This window comes from Thunnus maccoyii, chromosome 6, assembly GCF_910596095.1.
Source record: "Thunnus maccoyii chromosome 6, fThuMac1.1, whole genome shotgun sequence".
In the NCBI taxonomy this organism is placed as follows: domain Eukaryota; kingdom Metazoa; phylum Chordata; class Actinopteri; order Scombriformes; family Scombridae; genus Thunnus; species Thunnus maccoyii.
Genome location: NC_056538.1, coordinates 21,388,936 through 21,410,355, shown reverse-complemented (window position 1 = coordinate 21,410,355; position 21,420 = coordinate 21,388,936). Strand labels below are relative to the sequence as shown.

At 39.8% G+C, this 21,420-nt stretch overlaps 1 protein-coding gene across 8 annotated transcripts in view; it reads right to left on the bottom strand.

Annotated features, from left to right (window-relative positions):
- The window catches only part of LOC121898608 (muscleblind-like protein 1), a 74,306-nt gene that overhangs the window by 34,126 nt on the left and 18,760 nt on the right, over nt 1-21,420 (bottom strand). For 6 of the 8 annotated variants that reach the window (XM_042413829.1, XM_042413828.1, XM_042413832.1 and 3 more), the window contains exon 2: nt 14,519-15,573. In XM_042413829.1, the coding sequence (XP_042269763.1) occupies nt 14,519-14,692 (174 nt within the window). In that variant the 5' untranslated portion in view covers nt 14,693-15,573. Of the gene's footprint in view, nt 1-345; nt 473-14,518; nt 15,574-21,235; nt 21,259-21,420 lie in introns of those variants that run through there. The other 2 variants (XM_042413830.1, XM_042413831.1) reach the window with 2 other exon arrangements.

Below are 21,420 nucleotides of genomic sequence, written 5' to 3'. Positions count from 1 at the left end.
AACAAAGTTGATTTAAGACTTAGAAAGTTTCTGGTTATAATTCCATGGTGTGAATAGTGTCAAAGAACGTTAGCTGACATTGTTCTAGCTCAGAGATTATTGGCTAATATTGGCTCTCTGAGCTAGTCTGCTTGCACACGTGCCAGCTAATGAGCTAACTGATGCACTTTATTATTTTAGTTAAAGTAGTCACAATGTTTTTTATTGTGATAGAATTGGGCCAGTACATTTATGGAGAATGAATTGAAGCATTGGAACAGAAAATGTGACTCATGCACTCTTTCTCTTACTGCAGCCACTGAACTTTTTCAAAGCTGTTCTTGGTCTCAGGTTGTTATCTCTTACCAGTTTGCTTCTTGCCCAGGTGCACAGATGGGTGGGATGGTCTGACTTGACAGTATCTGTATTGTATGATGCTTCTTTCATTGCTTGATGATATGGTGGACTGTCTCCATTTGGTTCAGAGACTGAAACAATGTTCTGTACATTTCTCCACATATCTACTTTGCTATAACTTTGTCTTGTACTGACTTTGGAAAGTTCTGGTCATTATGATTGAGTCTTTGCCTCTGGTTTCATTAACTAACTAAGGGTGAACAGGTGTATTATATTGAAATCTGACATTGTTCCTTCTGAACCATTATTGTTATACTACTATAATATACCACCCAACTAATTAGGTTGCTTCTAAAGATAACATTGTGTATCTAATTGAATTGAGGTTTGCCAAAGTGAAAGATGATGAATACTTTTGCAAACAGCATATTCCATTATTCATTTTCTTGAAAAAAAAATTGTGGTGTAAAACACATGCTACTTACTAGTAATTTATTAAAATTATTATTGTTGTAAATTAAAATATCATATATAGAAAAATATGAATGTATTAATTGTTACCCAGTGAAATGCTATGTTATGTAGCAGGGGCGTTGAACACTTTTACAAGGCACTGTATGCATTGCGCATTCTCATTAAAGGTCCCCCTACAGGTCCGATCCTAGACTCACCCTTGTTGCTTGCTCATTCCTCTGTGTAAGTCTGTGTAAGTCTGTTGATTCTGTCCTCCCAGCCAATGTTCTGTCTCTCAGCAGTGAAAACAAAGCGAGAGGGGGTATCCGAGTTCTTTTCATAAGAGTGATAAATATCCCACTCCTGTGTTTGTGGCTGATGGCTCTCAAGGATGAGATTTAATGAACCTCTCATCCAACTCTGATTATTTTCTAATTAAAGGAGTGAGTGATGGGGGCAATGAGTAAATTCATGAATGCATGTTTATAACTGCGGGGGGAGGGGATAAAACAACAAACACGCTCATGACAGATGCAGAGACAGAAATCATACTCAGTCGAGCCTTGTTCCCTGCACTCCCCTGGGAGCGGAGGTCATTTGGCAGAAAGAAATGTTTGGGACACAAACAAATTACAAATCTGAAAATCAAATTTGGTTACTCATGTAAGTGTGGATCAGGTAATATTACAATGTTTTAGATGCATTAATCAAGCTTTAGCTGACTGCTAACAAATTGTACATCTGCAAGCAGATTTTTTTATTATGATACCTTGGTAGAGCAGTAGGATTCAGAAATTCTGCCAAAGTTTACATACCACTCCACCCCCGTCTCCTAGAAGTTTTGTTTGTATACTACTAATTTGTCTCTTAAATTATTGCAAGAGTTCCATGAGTGTTTAGGCAAGTTAAGGCAACAAAAGCTCAATTAAAGCACTTGGCCTCCAGTGGTTTTATTTGCTGCAGTGATGTACAGGTGTACTCCACAACCCAATCAGTGATGCTGGGAGTATCGAAAAGGTGACACAGGGCTGAAATGTTCAACCAGAAAAGGCATTTACTATTTAAGGTTTGATTAGGGAAAGACCGTAGTTTTCTGTAACATGTTACTAATGTAAACATGTGCTGTCTCGTGATTCAAGTCACTTTTGACTTTTTCAATATTTCAAGTTCCCCTCCAGATGGAGGAGATGCTTTGAATAATAATTTTATTCATACAGCATCCATCCATCTTATCTGATTATATACATATGTTTATCCTTTGCAGGAATAGCTGGAGCCTATCCCAGCATTCATTGGGTGAGAGGCAGTTACGCCCTGGTCACTCTCACAGGCTTAACAAACATAGAAAGACAACCATTCACACTCACAATCACACCTATTGGCAATTTAGAATCATTAATTCACCTAACCTGCATGACTTTGCACTATGGGAGGAAACCCATGAAGGTATGGAGAGAATATGCAAAGTTCACACTGTAAAAACCCCTAAACCCTCCCAACATGCAGGCCCGACATATAATATGTTTTTTACCAAAATAATAACACATCTGTTCTTTGTTTCCATTTGGATCTTTCAAACTCTCTCTTGTCCCATTTTAATTTCTCTCTTCAATTATGTCATAATTTAAGTGCTATCGTGCAATGCCTTCCAAAGTGGAACACATATGCATAATCAATTCAAAATGTCCAGTAACACAGCAGTGAGAGACTAACCCTGTCTCCAACTTCCTGCCTGTTGCAGCCTGCAATACCATTAACCAGGCACCAAAGCCACTTTAACGTGATTACCTACCTGAGGTGAATGCTCATGATTCTACAGGACTCTGCTGTTTTACTGAGATCCATCTGTGTGTCACTGTATGTGGGCGACTGCAGAAGAGAGAAAGTGTTTGTTTGCTGTTTGCCTGAGTGCCAATGTGTGTGTTTATGTGTTCAGGGTTGAAAGTGAAGGATTACACTTCAGAAGTTCGGCTGCACAGTGCCCAAACTCCTGAGATCAGATGAAGAGCGGAGGGTCAGTGACAGATAGAGGGAAGAGGAGATGGAGGAAAGGCAAGACAGGGGTAGACAGACTTACGGCGCTGCCAAACGACAAAAGCGGGAGAACAAATTGGCAGACGACTTGCTGTCCTGGAGTGAATTAATGTTCTGTTGCTCCCACTCTCCATCTGCCTCTTCCTCCATCCCCATACACCTTACTTGTCTGCAGTTTAATTTAAATGTTTGTTTTACCGCATCCCTCTTGAAGAATTACAAATGGGGTACTTTGAAAGTATAGTCGGAGGATGGTGAGGTAAAAGAAGCAGGGAGGAGGAAGAGAATGAGGAGGAGGGGAGGTGGTCAGTGTACTTGGAGAAAGAAGTCAAGTTACTTTGGAGAGGGGGGAAGGGGGTGAGACAGACTAACAGGAATGGATTAGGCCATAACTGATTAGATATTCTGTTCACAACAGCAGTAGCAGCAGGAGCAGAAATAGCAATGGGACATCTCAACTCAGCACGCAGAGATGCTGATATTACCTCCAGACTGCCTAAACATCCAGGGCCCTCCAGCCCCATGCAAAAAACACATGCAGATGCACACATACGCAACACTAGAAATTGTCGTATTGGGAGAGAAATTTGTATGCAGAGTTGTAGTTATCAGGATTTTATGTGAGTCACATAAATCTGTTGAAAAGAGGAAGGAAAGTGAAAGAATGAAAGGGTCCCAAAAGGTGAAAGAGAGACCATTTCATGTGGTGGTAGGCTATTCCTGAATGCCCTTGTATGTATTTTGGCTCTGATGTTGTTGTGTCATGTCTCCATGCTGATGCAGCATGTTTAAAGATGGATGTGTGTGTGTGTTGTGTGTGTGTGTGTGTGTGTGTGTGTGTGTGTGTGTGTGTGTGTGTGTGTGTGTGTGCGCGTGTGTGTCTATGCTGAGGCAGCGTATCCACAGATGGATGTAGAAATGGTGGCCTCTCTGAGGACAGAGAGACATTTAGAGGAGACGCTTCAAGGGAGGACTCGCTCATGAATAGAGCCAGACAAAGTTGATATCTGCTGGCTGTGTGTTCACTGTTTACTTCATGGCTATGTGCTAATAAAAGCCTCCTTTCATAATGTCCCGTGTAGGCCGAGCTATGCAAGAAATCAGATATGGTATATCCTGTTTAGTTAGTCCCAAAAATAAATTCTATAAATGGATCTGCACAGGACTAGATGATAACAGGATAAGTATGCCCACTTACTAACACTAATGTTTTGAGCATCTCTCATGCAGTAACACCACTTTACAAAAACAGCTCACTACTTATGTACAAACATGCACTAATTTAAAGGCACATTCTATCATAATCTAATATCATAATCTAAAGAAAAGAAACGTTTTGCCCCAAAATAACCACAGTTATGGAATCTGCTAACAAGTGGTACAAGTATTTTTGCTCAGAAATCTAGAGATATCCTAGAGATAAGGGCTAGAAGCTTATTTGGTCAAACTTAAATTTATTTTTTCGCAGTGACAGAGTCACATACATTAGAGTTCTCCAGGGAGCGTGAGGTCTGGTGGGAATTAGTTCTAATGTTAGCAAGCTAGGCTAACTAGTTTCCACTTTCCGATTGGAATTGAAACTTAACAGCACGATGGGTCCTCCCAAATGTTGAATGTTGTAAAAAGACAGATGTCTTAAACAGTTTACAGCCAATGCTATGGTGTGAGAGCTTTTTGAAAACTGGGGGAAAATGTCTTGTATGAACCTTCGTAGGTCATACAATATGCAGTCACAAGTGTACTACGAAAGGTTGAAAACAAGACAGAAGTTTAGTAGCTGTTTCCACAGCAAAAGTCTTCCAAATTAAACAACCAAACAGGTTGTTTGACTATGCAGTCAACAACAACACATAGGAGCATTTTCTAATCTGGTGCCGCTATATTTGTCTGTGTTTTCCAAAATCATAAACTTTAACCTTAACCATAAAAAATAATTATGTTTTAAGATGTGACAATGCTATTCTTAAGTCTTGTTTAGGGAAAGATCATGGTTTGGGTTAAAATGATCACTTTGATAAGTTTAGAGAAACATGTGGTGTGGGTTAAAGTTATTACTTCCTCAAATAAAGTGATCTTCGTTGTCATGGCTACAATAACAACCACGGGGTTAAGGTTAGGGGGTGATCGTAGTTACGTTTTTGTTTTTTTTTAAATGTCCCAACTTGTGGTTGGAAACAGGAAATGAACAGCGGTCTCCTGTCCACTGCTGGGTTATATCTTCCATCCACCCCTCCTCCTTCGAATGAGGAAAACTGTCATTGATTTATAAACATCATCTGAGCTGCTAGATGGCATCTGTTACTCAAACATGACTATATGTCGCTTCTGGGCAACTGACATTACAAACTATTGTGACATTTGTCTTGGGAGGACAGTCTTTTCCAAACTGGAAAAATAGACACAAAAGCTGCAATATCATCATCGCTTATATGATTTTTAGCACAAAAAGCAAGAAGAATTCAAATTATACTTCAACTTTAAATATGTAGATCAACAGTACATAAAAAGTATGTAGAGAAAGAAACATTGTGGTTTATTTGTTAAAATTACTGACTGGAGATGTAAGATCTAATACACAAGCCTATATCAAGCTTTGTGTAAACGGTCCCCAAAGTGGATGATTTCTAAAACACTAGCCTCAAATTGTTGTTTGGAAAGAAAAAACTGAGGTTTTGGATAACAATGAAGTTAAGACTGCTCAGACACAACAACCTAAACCCCTACTGTGGACACACGTTGTTTTCATGTGTAGTCTAAACACAACCACCCTTAGCGACCCCTGCAGACCAAAGGCCAATGACGCACACAGAAGACAGGTAAGCGGCATCTATCAGGTATGAATCATCTCCTCCTGATGGTTGGCCACAGTAACAATAGTCAGAAAAAAAAACAAATGTCTCTCCAAAATATGATGAAAATCGATTAAAAAAAAGATAAAAATCACAGTGTGTGAAATGGAAATGAAAGTGTCTGGGATGCTAGGGGAGAAAAAAGAAGAACAGGGAGAAGGAGGGAGGGTTTGGGGTGGGTTGAGTAGAGACAGATTAACAGAGGTAATGAGAGGAGAGGATGAGAGCGAAGAGCATGACAGTAGAATACAGATACAGACCAGATTAACACTGTTGGAGTACGTTTCCCTTTCAAAGGGTTCTTATCCAATATACTGCATCCCTCTGTGCACTTACACACACACTCACACACACCTATACCTGTTTTCCACAGGGCTCTCATCTCAATACATATTGCCTTACCTATTTTCTTGTTATCTGTTCTCTCTGCTTTCCTCTCTCTCGCACTCTCCCTCTCATACACAAGTACATTTTTGTACGTCTTTTTGAGGACTTAGGTCACCATACATTCCCAGTGTTGCCTAGCTCATGTTTGAGTAGCTGTGTCTGCGCAATATGAATGTCCGTGTTGTGTGAGTTGTACTCTTTATAATACAGCCTACAGTCACCACAACATGAGGGACTGCTAGTCATATGAATATGTATCAGAAACATATTTCTAAACATGCTGCATTGATTGTCCCAGCTGGTAGGCATGCACATATTGTACATTAAAGTACTTGTACATTGTTCCTTCAGATGGCACATTATTGGGTTTACAAAAGCTGTGGAGGTGCTTTTAATGATTTTCAATTTGGATTTTAATAATTTGAATTCTATGCTTTTTATTTAAGTGCTTTTTGGAATTTTGGATAAATATTAAAAGACATTATCTTTTTTTAATTATATTGTTTATCTCTAATTATGTCTCAGCTGGTAGGTGTGTCAAACTCCTTTTTTTATGAGTCACTACTCAGTCGGGACTAAGTGTAGACCAGACCTTGGAGCAGACCAAAGTCACAATCCAGCCATACTGATAACTGTCTTTTAAAAAATTAAAATTGGTTTCTATGCTTTTTTCTTTCCTAAATGGCCCAGAGGCCTGAAACAGCATTTGTCTGGTCAGCTATGCTCTGTCCAATTCACCAATTCAGTCTTCATAAGACACCTTTACACCACTGCAGGTGGACAGGGTGTGAAAGTAACGCCCCAGAGTGCCAAATATAAGGTAAGTTTGTCTCTAGTTGATAACAGTCAGATGTAACACTGGCCGGAAAATAGTAGAAATAAAACATTACTATACTTCAACTATAAAGAGTGTTTTGTCTTTGCCAAACACTTTCTCCACTCAAATCAAATCAAACCAATGTCTGTTCAATATGGTGGCATCTAAATTTGAGTTGTCTAGTTGTATGACATTTAACCAGATATGTATTATTTTCAAAAACATTGTGTAACATGTAATTACTGACAGATTGTTAAATAGAGAGTGACATATTTATACTGGTCACTTCCTAACTTAAACACTAAACCGAATACAACAGTCCAAAATAGCAAAATACTTGTATTACAGTACAAACCCAAATTTCCTCTATCAGTGTGCCACTTTCATAAGAATTGGCTGTCACAGACTTCCATTGTACAAGAAAGGTGAGATTTGTATGGTGAACTTCTTTATTTGACGTCACATGATTAGAACTCACTTTTTGTACCAAATGCTCCTTTTAGTTCATTCAGGGAAAAGATACGTTGTGGTAATTTTATGTAATATAAATGTTAAGCTCTTTACATCATCCCGCTTTCCTTTGAATTCAGTAAGACATATGTCTTATGTAACTTTGAATTGCAACATAACAGTTCTCAGGAGATTTTGCGTTATCATGCATCATACACATCAGGTGGAGCCAAGGCTCCAACAAACTCTTATAACATTTTAATAATTAACACATGAACTCTAAAGCACAGATGAAACTCTGGGACTGAATCCATGTGAAAACTACCTTCTTCCACTGTGAATTTAATATTACTGACAATGTAAAGACAACACAAGCTAAATTACAACATACTAAACTCAAAGTTAGGTTATTTCAACATTTTCCATGCCACTGTTCTGCTTTTATGCCAGTGTTTCCTCATAGCATTTGTCGTGGGAATCTTTCTCACTTTGTATTTGCATTTCAAAACATTGTGCTATTTTAATCAAGTTCTTGGCAGAAAATGCTATTGATTATGGGCTGGAGGACATGGATGTTGAACACTAGTAAGATTAACAATAAGTACATTGGCTTGTTAGACTGCATGTAAACACAATCTCTGTTTTGGGAAAAATATAATCAACAGATGAAGAAAGATCTTTGTAGATGGGAAAACTACAATTACAACAACTACTCCCTGAAACTAAAATCATTCATATCTATTCCTAATATACACATTACCAATATTAGCATCTTCTAAATTTTAACACTGAACCATTTTGAGATTGTGTCTAAAGATTTTCATCCACCTAATGAACCACCCCAAATATTTTGAGGATCAAATACTCAGCCCTATAAGCTTAAAAGATGGCCTATTAAAGATGCCAGTTTTCAATAAATTATATTGAGAACGGTGGCTTTTAGCTGTTACAATGGGTTTTAAATAGTGACATTTTATGGATGGAAAAAAGTAGTAAAATGTCTATTTGAAGTAGTGGTACTCACTATTTTTTACACTGGGCCACAGTGACAGATCTCAGTGATCAGGCTTGTGTAAAATCTTAGTAAGATAAAATGCCTAATAACGCAATAATAACTGAAAAAAACACTTTATTTATAAAATTTGGGGTAAATTGCTATTATGTTATATTTGAACTTGCAAAGCTATCTCTGCTGTTGCTTGAATCTTGTTGCGTTGTACTTGTCTTTAGTCATGTCAGTCCATGTCAGAATTGGTTTGTCTGTTCCCGTGTTTTCTTCTCACAATGTTCATGGTGGAAAATGTGGATCCACACGTGTACGTACTTACAAAACAGGACATTCCCTTCTGCACAAACTTCTTCACAGCTGGGCACTCACTGACAGACACCATGTTCCAAAAGTGGTGTACACCTGCTCCAATTTTAGTTTTGAGGATCTCATTTGACTGCAGCTCAATAATTTGACATTCACTGCAGCACGGTCAGGAGACCAGCTTGTGATGACTGGGGTCAGAGATGATACTCAAACCTTATATGGGTTCTCAGTGAAGTCAAAAAACTCCTTGCAGTCCTTTGAATCTTGATTCAAAGTCTTTCCTCAGAGACTTCCACAGAAGTGTTGTTGAAATTTTGCAGAAGTCTGGGTCTTGTTGAGAAACGTGAACAACACTGCTTAACAACAAATTTTGTTGTGGAAAGCTACGACCACACAAAGCATATTGCCTGCAAGGATAGACTAAGAGAAATTAAATCACTATTTCTGCTGGTATCATTGTTTTGGCATTCTCTATCAATAAGGCCAGCTTCAGTACCCACTGGATTCACCAAGTCCAGCTCTTCTCTCCCCTTTGCTCGAAAGGAATTTGTGGATTTGAGGCAGAAGACTCTAAAACCTCTCCAGCACCCTGCCACGAGATAACCAGCGTACCTCATTGTGCATGACAAAGTCTCTGTATTCTGTCTCGCATTCTTGCAACAGCAGAATTGGCGATGATTCAGGACTCTGGAGAGGATGAAGCTGAGGTTTGCAAGGAGCGCCTCTTGGTGAATAATGCAGTGGAACGTGGCAAAATTGGGGATATCCTCCCTCAGCCTCAACAGCCCTATAACTTCCTTTACTTTCCTATGCATTAGGGTGCATACAGATGCATGTTTTGATCAGCTGAGATTGTTCTCGTCAGAAAACATGCATTTGACATGTACGCTCCCCTCTTCTGGCCTTGTATTAGCAGTATGCACAAAAGTTCTTCATGAAAAGAGACGTTTTTGAGGAACCGGACCCAGGTGCATAGTTGAGTAACATCACTAATGTCAGTGCTCTCATCCAGTGCCAAGCTGTAACACAGGCTGGCTGCCAGATCTTGGTTCATCTGCTGGTAGAAGTCTTTGCCAATTTCTTCAACCCCTCAAATTATGGTTGTTTATGTGTTTTAGAATGGCCTCTTCAGCATACACAGTTTCTCCAGATGGCAAAAAACAGTCATTCACTATACCTACATCTGTAAATGCTTTCTTATGCTTTGCCAGGATCGATGCATCCATTTCATATGTCGCCTCTGTTAGTCTTTTAGCAGTTGACACCAATCAAGTTTTTGCTGCCATTTAATCAGAGCAGTAGTTGCTCATTTTATAACTCAGGTTCAGGTTTCAGGTTGCTGCCAGGTGAAATTTGTTGTTGATACTGGCTTGCATGGTTTTAAAACAGAGCGTGTCTTCTGGCATAGTAAGCACAGTGGGTTTAAGGCGACTCATCTGTATATTTTTCATAGAACTTTCTGTGCTCATCTTTTTGCTAACCTGTTCTCCCTCGCACTCATTTGTCAGTCCATTCTCTTCCTCTCCATCGTCAAAATTCATCCTCGTTTCACAAAATTACACCTGTGTTGTGGTTTCTTTCTCAGGCCGATTTTGTTTTATCATAAAACAATCCATAATTCGACATGGCCTTCTCATCAGATGGGGGTTTAACCTGCTCACCTCTTGCCACAATTGAAGTGTATACCAACTACGTACTGCCCCAAGATGGGTGTGGAAGTGGTTTCTGCTAATCAAGTTAATTGTGTTACATACTGTAGGTCTACATGTAAAACTGAGGCTCTGCGGGCCCATGGTCCAGGGGCCACGCACTGAGTAGCCAGGGTATAAAAGATGAAAATCTTAAAAATCACAAGAAATGACTTCATTCATTCCATTGTCAGACAATTGCAGCATGTGCATCAGTAGCCAGTCCAGCATACTGTAGTGGAGCCCCTGTGGCTCTTTGGCTCACTCTCACCTGTTTCCCATCATAGCCCAGTGTGAGTTTATTGTCTTAAGTTAGCCTAAATACCCCCAGATTTCCTTTTTTATTTTTTTTTCCAGCTGCTAATAGCATCACACTGCTGAATTCCTGTAACAGAAGCCAAGAGGATAAACAAATTTCCTATGATTTTTTTCTCTCATAAAAAGATGACAGTTATCCAACAAGTCCTCATACCTAATGACATGACCGGTTGTTTGTCAGTGTCTTCCAAAATGGCTGTTCCAAGAATGACTCATGAGAGTTTTCTGATCTGCCACGTCTATTGCTTAAATTTGGTTAAGTTTAGGCAACTAACACTACTTGCTTAAGGTTAGAGAAAGACAACCATCAAAGCTAAAAGAAATCAACTTTGACTGTTCAAAGTAGACAGGATGCAAATTGGTGATCTCCAGTGTGAATGTCCTGGTCTTTATATACACAACCAAAACATTTTGCGCAGGTTCAACATTATGCTACGTCTGCCATTGCTACTGAGAATGGACAGTCATTACTCCCACGGTGTAGTCAGACATGATGTAAAGCAAATTTTTGACTCAGCATGATTGTGTATAAAGTCAATGGGATGCTTGAGTGCATGAGTGTGCATTAAATGTTATCATATTTCAACTTGAGCAAAAAATCTGCACATCTAGACTGCTGAAAAATCACTCATCACGAAAACATGAACAGGTTGTTTAAAGCATTTGTCAACAGTTTTTAGCTGTACTCCTGACAACCATGAATGAATAAATGAAATTATTTCAAATTTGTACTGTGTATTCCCTCCCTTCTTTGTAAGGTTGCTCATCTTCAGTGATTCCAGGATGAGAGGGTCAATCTCTCACTAATATCAGCCAATCCCACAGAGTCTCTGCCTCTGACTGATTTCCTGTTGGCTTCTATCACTTCATCTTCTGTTATGTCACCCATCAAATGGAACTTTCCACTACATTCACCGCTGACAAACACCTTTTTTTGAGATAACACAGAATGGCTGAATGAAGACCATGAACAGAGAGGGAAAAATAAAGACATCTATTCATACAGACCAACTGTTAAGCCTACAAGAACCTGTAGTTAAAGACTAAATGTATGAAATCTGAGAGAGAATGCAAAAGTGGAAAAAGCAAGAGAGAGCTATCCTTATGCCTTTTTATTCTTCCTGCTACAGGCCCTCAATTCTTTAGCCGGACTGCGTTTCAAAAGAATTGAAGGGCAGGTGGTATGACAAATTGTCCAGGAGTGTGAAGCCACGTGTACCACCATCCATTCCTTTACTCCCTTTTTTTTCTCTCCACATCCTCCTGTCTGTCCTTCCCTATCCCCTTGCCCCTCTCTCCATGCCTAGCTATGTTTTATGAATTCATCTGCAGATAAAGCAGATCTATCATACTGTCATGGAGGCAGGGAAGGGAGGTAGACTGTGGAATGTCCTGGCACTGAGAGCAGGGAAGGGCTCTGAGTACAGAGTTACGCTTCCTCGCACATTCCCTGCTGCGCCTGCTCTCGCACTCTCCGGCTCAGTCTGCATGACTGTTTTCATGATCCATACGATGCCCCAGCAGTCCCCCTTATCCATTCCTGCCTTACCTGTACCTACTCAACCCACCCAAGACACCCCAACTCCAACCAAGCAGCCCAGAGTTGTAATAACACAGTGCCTGGCTTAACAAGAAATCCCCCCAGTTATAAACCGGGGTAAGCTACAGCCTGGCCTGGCTTGACTGACTTCCAGCTCTGGTCTCCAGTTACACTGAGTAACACCCTGCTTGCCAATCAGATAGGAGACAAATTACAGGACATGTGCACAACACGGTAGACAGAACTCTGGGATCCAGAATCATTGTGCCCACTTGAGCCAAAATGCCCAGATTGACTAAACTGATATCTCTGTATCCAACACATTTCACATTGTGAGGTTTGTGTGACACACGCAGGCATGTGTTGAGGTACGTGAACTCATATCCTGCATATGTACATTTAATATGTACATATTTATGTGTCATATACTTTGTTACAGAAGCCCAGTGTTTGTGCTTGGCTCTCAGCCATGCTGCCACAGCTGACCCTTTGTGTGTGACCAGATGCATACCCGCAGTTAATGACTGTTCACAACTGTCAGCTGAGTACCATATATTTATAACTGATGAGATAATGTGTTGTATCTTATTTAAATGTATTTTCATTATTGTCAAAACTTCTCTTTTCTTGATAGCTTAGTTTTAGTTGAAGCTAGAAAATACATTCGACAAAACAACAAACAACAGGTTTTAACTTCTTTTACCAACAATATTCGCTCATGGCAACTAAAGCATGATTAATGGTTTTAAGGTTAAGTTTAGGCAACTCAACTTAACTGGTCAAGGTTGGTTGTACTTTGTTATATACTGAAAAAATCAATGCTGACTTGAAGCATGAGGCGGGCTGTGTTTACTGTTTAGCCACTTAGTGATTGAAATATCTCAACAACTATTGGTTGAATTGATGTGAAATTTTGTGAAGACATTCATGGTCCCCAGAGAATGAATCCTACTGACTTGGTGATCCCCTGGCTTTTCATCTAGTGCCACCATGAAGTTGACATTTATGGTTTTAAGTGAAATGTCTCAGCAACTATTGAATTGATTGCCTTGAAACTGACAACGCTTAACAACAAAAAATTAACAACAAAATTTTGATTTGCTCAATATGTTTAGGGTTAGGTTTATGACCAAATACCTGCAAAAATAAAATTAAGAGAATATATGAACTTAATTTTTGGGGAGATAGGGTTGGTTGACATACTGTGACAAAAATTACATAATGACATAAAAATCAAACTCACTAAGAAGCTTTTAAACTCAAGTACTTTGGTCACAGTCTACTGACAATAAAGACATTTTAATCAGCTGTGCTTTCAAGCATCAGGCAAACATTTTTTGTCACAATGGACATTCAGCATTCTGTGATGAAACACTTCATATATATTTTCAACACAACTTCTCAAACCAGTCCATTCTATATTCCCCTCTTTCCATCTTCTCTCATTTTTTTATTTTCCCTCCCTCCATCTCAGAGAGAGAGAGAGAGAGAGAGAGAGAGAGAGAGAGAGAGAGAGAGAGAGAGAGAGAACAAGAGAGAGTGCGAGGGAGAGAGAGAGAGAGAGAGAGAGAGAGAGAGAGAGAAGCTGCATAGTGGGAGTGTGTTGTCTCAGTGCCAGGGCAAAAATAGATAGTAAATTACAGAGCCTTCTGAGAACACCCCACTGTGCTGCATGACCTCAAAATAACACACACAGACATACACTTGCAGACTCACATACAAACATGAAACACACAGTGTGCTGTCCTACTTCTGTTTCCCATTCAGCCTGTTGATGTGACGATCACACAGAAACTTTTGCAATGTGCCAACAGACGGTCCTGCCTTAAAGTTTTGTACCAGAGAAGGAAACTCTGAGACTGATTCCCATAATGCGATTGTGGCCTCATCTCAGCTTACCAAGGCACACAAACATATTTATACAGATACAGTACCAGTCAGACATTTGGACACATTCTCATTCAAGTGAATGGGAAAATGTGTCCACAGGTTTGACTGGCATTGTATGCATTTATCCCCTTGCCATGGCTTAACCTCGTGGTACTCTTAAGACACAATATCTCACTCTGCAGCAAAATCATTGCTGTTTCCTTCCTTGTTTCCTTACTACAAACTATACTCAATCCTCCTGAATTAAAAGCCTTTCCTGAACTTTTCTGTATCAAAGCCTGAATCACCAGCTACACATTCTTCCTAAATTCTAGCATCCCTAAAACCCCAAAGTAAACACTTAAAACTTCCTGAGACAGTGCTTGTCAACCTCGCAAGCCAGACAAAAAAGCAAACAGGGCTGTGTGGTGAATGAACATCACAGGTGTTTGTCATACTCACCTTGAGTGAGTCAAAACAGGCAATGACTCTGCCATTTTCCACTTGACAGCTCTTGGCAGGGTGGGCAAACTTGCACTCACTGTCCGGTCGTGAACATGTTCCTCTCTGGAATTCCCGACAAACCTCCAACGTCAGCCACTTCGTGTCCCGGATCGGTGTCACATTCACCGCCATTTTGAGCCAGGCAGGAGGGGTTGATTGAAAGTAATAGGTATCCAGCAAATGCAATTACGTGTGCGTCTGCACGTTTCTAATGACACTGGGACAAATGGTGAGAATGAATAAGTAAATGACATGGGAAAAAGCCAGTCTTAAGAGGTTATCTCCAGAGGGTCTGACTCTGAGGTGAAGCCTGTGAGGCCTGGGACTCGCCTACCACCTGCGGCCCATCATAAGAGTCTGTTTGTGGCTGTAATAGGAATCCTTCACCGCCTGTCACCCAGGGCCTGAGCTGGTGATGGCCACAGAGGTTTGCTTTGTAATCTCTCTCTCTCGTCCTCTCTCTCAAACACACACACACACGCACACACACAAGTTCTCTCAATCGCCTCGCTCCTTGGCTGAACTGTCAGATGAGACGAATGGCAAAACACATTATCGATCGAGTTGGCCCATGATGAAAAGATGCAGGGCTGGAGGAAAGGAGGAAGGAGGAGAAAGAGGAAGAGAAGGAGGAGGAGGAGGAGGAGGAGGAGGAGTAGGCTTTGGTGGAGGGGACACCAAAGAGACAATCTCCTTCCGCTCACAGGAGCTGATAAAAGCTGTCTGTCTTCAGCATCAGGCTCTGTCTGCAGAGGAGGGAGTGGTTGACTTCCACAGAGGAGGGTTGAGTGGCATAGATGGAGAGAGTTCTGGCTGGCAAACAGAGCAGGCGATGGAGGGAGGGAGGTGTCAGTGGTGTGGGGACTGGCTCAGTGGACGGGGTTGGCAGTCCTAGCAGTCCTGCGGCTCCTGGTGTGGCTGGCAACTCCGGCAGACATGTACAGGCACAGAGGCAGAGGCGGCTTCAGTGGAGCCAAACAGCCACAGGGGTCAGCGAAAGAAGGCACTTCTCTCTGTGGAGAGGGAGGGAATAGTGTCAGTGGAGCATGGCTTCACGCACACACACGTGCGCGCGCACAGAGGCTAATACATTCACACACACATTCAGATTCATACACACAGCTTCATTGGAACATGTTTCCCATTCATTCTCCTGCAGATCCTCTCTCACAGTAGCCCTCACAGACACTGCCAGGCTCTCAACTGGAAAATCAAATCAAACACCATATCGCTAACAGTAAAGCTCACGCATTCAGGCACAGACAATTTATTTATAAGGAAGACAGTGAAGAAGAGAGAGATCAAGAGGAAGAAGAAAGAGAGAGAGAGAGAGAAACAGTGACTTGCAGGAATGGATAATATTAGAAATCTTAGACTGTTGTTTATGACAATCTCATTTTGATTTTTATAGTAATAATTACTTTGAAATGCTTATTATGATTGGCACAGGTCAGTCTTTAACAACTTTGATACCAGATAAATTTAAATTAAAAGAAAATAACAAAACAATAGGAACTTCAAACTAGGAACTTCTACACTTTCTCAATCTCTATAACACATGTAAAAACTGAATCATTACTTCAGAGAACTACTTCAAATGACCCTTTCCTACCTAAGAAAGAAGAAACCTGTGCTGTAAGTTATTGGCACAAACACGTGCTATTTAAGTGCAGAAACATTGCAACTTTGCACCCACATTGCAAAAACAAAATGACAACATAGGTATCAATAACAACAGAGCAAGTGTTCAAGTATCCAAGTATGCACTGTCACTGAGTAGTCAGTGACTTATAAACCTGCCCATCCCTGGTGAGACTGGAAACACCCAATCAGCTGGCTGAATGGTTCCAGCATCACAGTTGGCAGATGGCCAAGTGAGATGAGAGATAGGACTATGTGAGGTTGCTCATCACAGAGAGAGAGGAAGGAATCAAGTGATGACATATTGTTTTACTTGTGCATTTTTATTTTGTTAAACATATTCTCACACGCTCGTTAAATCATCCACTTTCTGACCTCTGTGCTCACATTCAGATGTTGAAAGCACCGACTGCCCCCCAAAACTCCCACAGCTGCTACGCTTACACTAAGTGCCCTCATCCCACATATGGTTACATCACTTCTAGGCCCCCCACACTCTAGCAGATATAATGTGTTTGTGAATATGATATCAGGAAAGGATGACATGATCTTTATATAAAGCAGCCATTGAGACAGAAGTTTGTGGGCAACTTTAAAAGGACTTTATTTAGGGAAACGCCTGGTTACTGAAGTAGACCTGTTATTCACTGTCATGTTCCTACATACCGTATGCAAGCTAGGAGCCTACTAGTTGTCATTATTTTGGTTTGATTCAGAAACAGAAAGCAAGCTGGTCTTTGTCTGTTGGGCTGATGTGGCCTGTTGAGTTTATTTGTGCTGGTGGGAAACACTAACATCCCAAACATAAAGACCAGCTGCCAAACACTGGCTATTGTATTAGAAAACGAAGCCATGAGGACAAACAGCAACACTGATGAATGATGTGGAAAAAGTTGTAAGTGGTAGTATCTTGCATTAAAGGATTACTTTTTTGCAGCCTTGGATGTCAGCGTTTCCCACCAGCAAGTGAACACACCAAAGTGACACTTTTCTTTCACTTAAATGCATCAATTGGTCAAAAGACAATAGAATGAGCTTTGTCAATAGACCTCAAGTCCTTAACTTGACTGAAAAACTTCAGTTCTCAGTCTACTATAATAAACCTAGTATGCCGATCTCTTTTGCTACCTACATGTAGTGGATGCACAAAAAAGCAGGCATTTCTCTCTGGGAACTGTCACAACGCATTCAGGGAAATCACAAACTGAAAAAGAAGATGAGTCAGGTTGAAAGAGGGTGATTTACAATTATTTATCACAAAATAACTCCTGGAACACCCTGAACTTCACAAACTGATGATATTTAACAGTGATAGCATAGCATCTAAGGATTGGTTTTTTTTTTCTTCAGATCTGCAACCACTAATACTGCAAAAACAATAATAAAAAAACCAACAAAAAAAAAACAGGTGGTTTGAAGTAAAATGAACGTGAAATAAATAGCAAAGGGAGAGTGGAAGGAAGAGAAAAAGTAAAAATACTCCCTTGGTCAAACATTGATTGCTTATGTGTCATGCCCTCTTTGACTATTTAGGCCAGTCACATCTGTGGTGAACTACTTTTTCAGCCCGAAGTTGATATTTTGGGCAGTGCATGTGTGTGTGCAAGAGGCCAGGGCAGCCCACTGTATCTGGCAGGAGGAATGTGGCAAGGAAAGAGAATACGGAGAGGGCTACCATTACCAGTGCATTAAATATGGAGTGGCAAAATTAGTCTTCTGCATCGCCTATTCTTACTTACTTCCTGACCTCTCCTATAACTTTCCCTCTTTCTTTCTATCGCACAGATGTCAGGATAGTAGGTGGCATTTCTTGTCTGCAAATAAAAGGACCTACATATATAATGCAATGAATTCAATTTTAAGGTTTTTTACTTGAAAGACTAATTCAACACTTTGGGAAATATAGCTTTTTTTGCCTTTCTTGCTGAGCATTAGATGATAAGATTGATACCATTCTCATGTATGTCCATTAAATATGAAACTACAACCAAGTAGCCAGTTTGGCTGGAATCTCGAATCAGATTCTGCCCAAAGATAACAAAATCCACCTACCAGCACCTCTAAAGCTTAAAATGAACACGTTCCACCTTGTTTGTTTATTCAAACTACACATTGTAGTTTTATGTGGGTCAGAGACAAGCAAGTTTTCCCCTACTTCTAGTATTTATGCAAAGCAAACTGTTATGCGGCTAAAGCTTTGCATTTTTCGTGTCATCACCAGTTAAACAAATGAGATATGACGTTTTTTGTTTTTTTTTTAATTTTGTTGTTTCAGTATTATTTACTATAAGAAACATTTATGAAAGTGACATCAATCTTCTCTCGTGGCAAGAATACAAGTAAGCATTTTTCCCTAAATGTTGAACTGTTCCTTTAAATGCACTTATGTACTTATTATATTTAGATACAGTGTTTCCCACACGTTGAGAATTTACCTGTGGTGGTGGTGCCTGGCGTGTGAAGGCACAGTGTGTGACGGGTGGGTTCAGTAGCATAATAAACTAGTCAAACAAAGTTTTATGAATAACCTTATTTATTGCTATCTGAAATTATCTAATTAGGACTGGGAATCTTTGGGAATCTCACATTTCAATTCTGATTCACAATAGATTCTCAATTGAATGAATAGAAAAGGAGGCACTATTTTCAGTCTGTTGCTCCATACTGAAACAATTCACTGGTGTACTTAGTTTACTGCAATACAATATGAAACATAACTAGCAATTAAGATAAATGGTCTGCAGCCTTTTTATCTTAAAAAGTTAACTTCATTAACTTAATTAATTAATTAATTAATTAATTAATCAATTTGAAAGTCTCCTGCCTGTATGAGAATAACAAAATGAGGGGGAGGCGGAGTCAGGCACAGACTTTATTATGATGTTTAGACATGAAAAATATTGAATTATGTTACTATTTTAACTCATTATACCCCAAAATAACTTACAAAAGGTCCTCCAAGCACTTAAAAAATATGCAACTGTATAATTCTACTTCTACTTCCAAGGAAAACATTGTACCACTACATTTACCTGAGAGATAAATGTTACTGGTTACATTGCAGATTCAGATTTTACTCATAAAATATAAAAAATAAAATGATAAAATGATGATTAATATTATTCATTAAATTATCCAGCATTATATAAGAATTAAAAGCTCCACCTTGAACACAAGTTAAGTACATGTAAGTACACTGTGCTAATAATACCTATGTTTCACTCTTCACTTTAAAGTAAAAATTTAAATACTGACTTTTACTGTGCTGTATTAATAGTTTTACTTCAGAATAAAAGTTTTGAGTACTTCTTCTACCACTGCCAATACTAACATTCTCAGTTAGAGAGAGGGTGAAAATAAAGCAAGAGAGAGTTTGCCTGGGACCTCAAATCACTAAATCCACCCCTGGGCGGAGTGCTCCGCTGTGTTATTAATGTTATGTCTCCAGCAGTGAAGAGCAGCTTCTGCTGCACCGTTAGCTCTGAGGAAAGCCATCACTGTTTTGCTGCTTGCTGCAGGGTTCTTGAGGTGAAACAGACTGAGCACTGAGTTATTTTCTTCACCTTAGAGTTGGTTTAATTTGTTTAATGCTGCAGTGTGTGTTTGTCAGCCAGTCTTGTTTGATACTGCTGAAGTTTGCTGCTCCACTCCGCTAACTTTAGTGTCTGAGTGACAGTGTAAAAAGTTCATAATATACTAATATTTGTCTTGCAAAGTTATTTAGTGATTAAATCAAAACATGTTTACTACCACTTCCTGTTTTTGAAGATGAACTACAAGATACATGGATGTATTGACAAGATAACTCGTGTGTAACTAGCTTGTGACTGCTATAGACTGTCCGGGTGGTGCACTGCCCTCGCAGTTGAGTTTACATTATTAACTAACATTTAGAAAATCAATTTCTAATATTTGTGAATCGATTCAAAATTGTAGGAGACGGAATCAAGATGCTTATGTGGGCCGGTCTGTGTGCATTATGAAATTGCGCATTTGGGATTTTATCTACTTGACTTAATCTACCTGAGCTAGATATCATGAATACCTTTTAGAAATGGAACCAACTCTATTGTTATCATTCACTACACAAACACTGATTCTCAACAAGAAAAACATTCAAACACACACAATTGCACACCTTAAGTATCAATTTTTAGCCAGAAACACAGCTCACCAATGTTGTGTGTAATTGCTGTGTCAGAGGCTATGGATTTAAGCAGAAAGGGAATGTGGGTTTAGAGAGAAAATATCCAGTAGCATTGAACTCTGGCATGCACCGAGATAAAAGAGAATGCGATCCACTTACAATGACTGCATGAATGGAAAGGAAGCAAATAGCTGGAGAATGCACAAAAATTAGATTAGACAAACCCACCCAAGAGTCCAAAAAGCAATGTCATGCTAGTTTTCCAAAATGAGTTATGTTTTCTCTGGACTTTCATACAGCACTGGTATTATACCCCAGTGGAAACAGCTACGGCATAATGAACTGCCATGAGCTTTAACATCAAATAAAGCAGATTTAATAAATGGGGCTCCACCTACATGTATTATTAGCCTCTATGTCACACCGACATGCAAAGAGCTCTCTCATGCCAAAAGCTTGAACTAAATGCCTATCAAACAAACACAACACATCTGAAAACTGAGAGTGAATGAGGCTCATTAGACAAGGCTCATATCAAAACAAGGGATTAAAACTGAAAGGGTAAAAAAAAAAATAATGTGAGAAATGACTCTGGTGTTGAGGAAATATATAAATAAAGGAGTCATCAATAAGCATCTTAGCATGTGTGAATAATGCATGTGGCCATTTCCCGTAGCCAGAGGCAGGAGATATTATTACACTATCAGATCAACTAGCCAAGGTAATAAGTTGGAGAGGAGAGGGAGGTAGAAAAAGCTGAGGATATTACGCAACCCCCAGCCCCTTAACGCCCCGAATCCCTGAACACACACATACACGCACAAACATACACACTTCATTAAAAGCATAAAATCTTGGCTAAACATTTTGCCTCACTCGTGACCAACCTCAGCTGTCGACATGCACAAAGCAGAGTGCAATGCTGCGAATGTCACCGGGGTTCATGCATCTCCTCGTTTAAAGAAAGCCACCTGATCCTGTGTTAATCTGTCTGCTAAAATGGTGCCGCTTGTTTGGCGAACTCTGGATTATTTTTATGGCTATGACAACTCCCTAGAAAAAAACACACCAA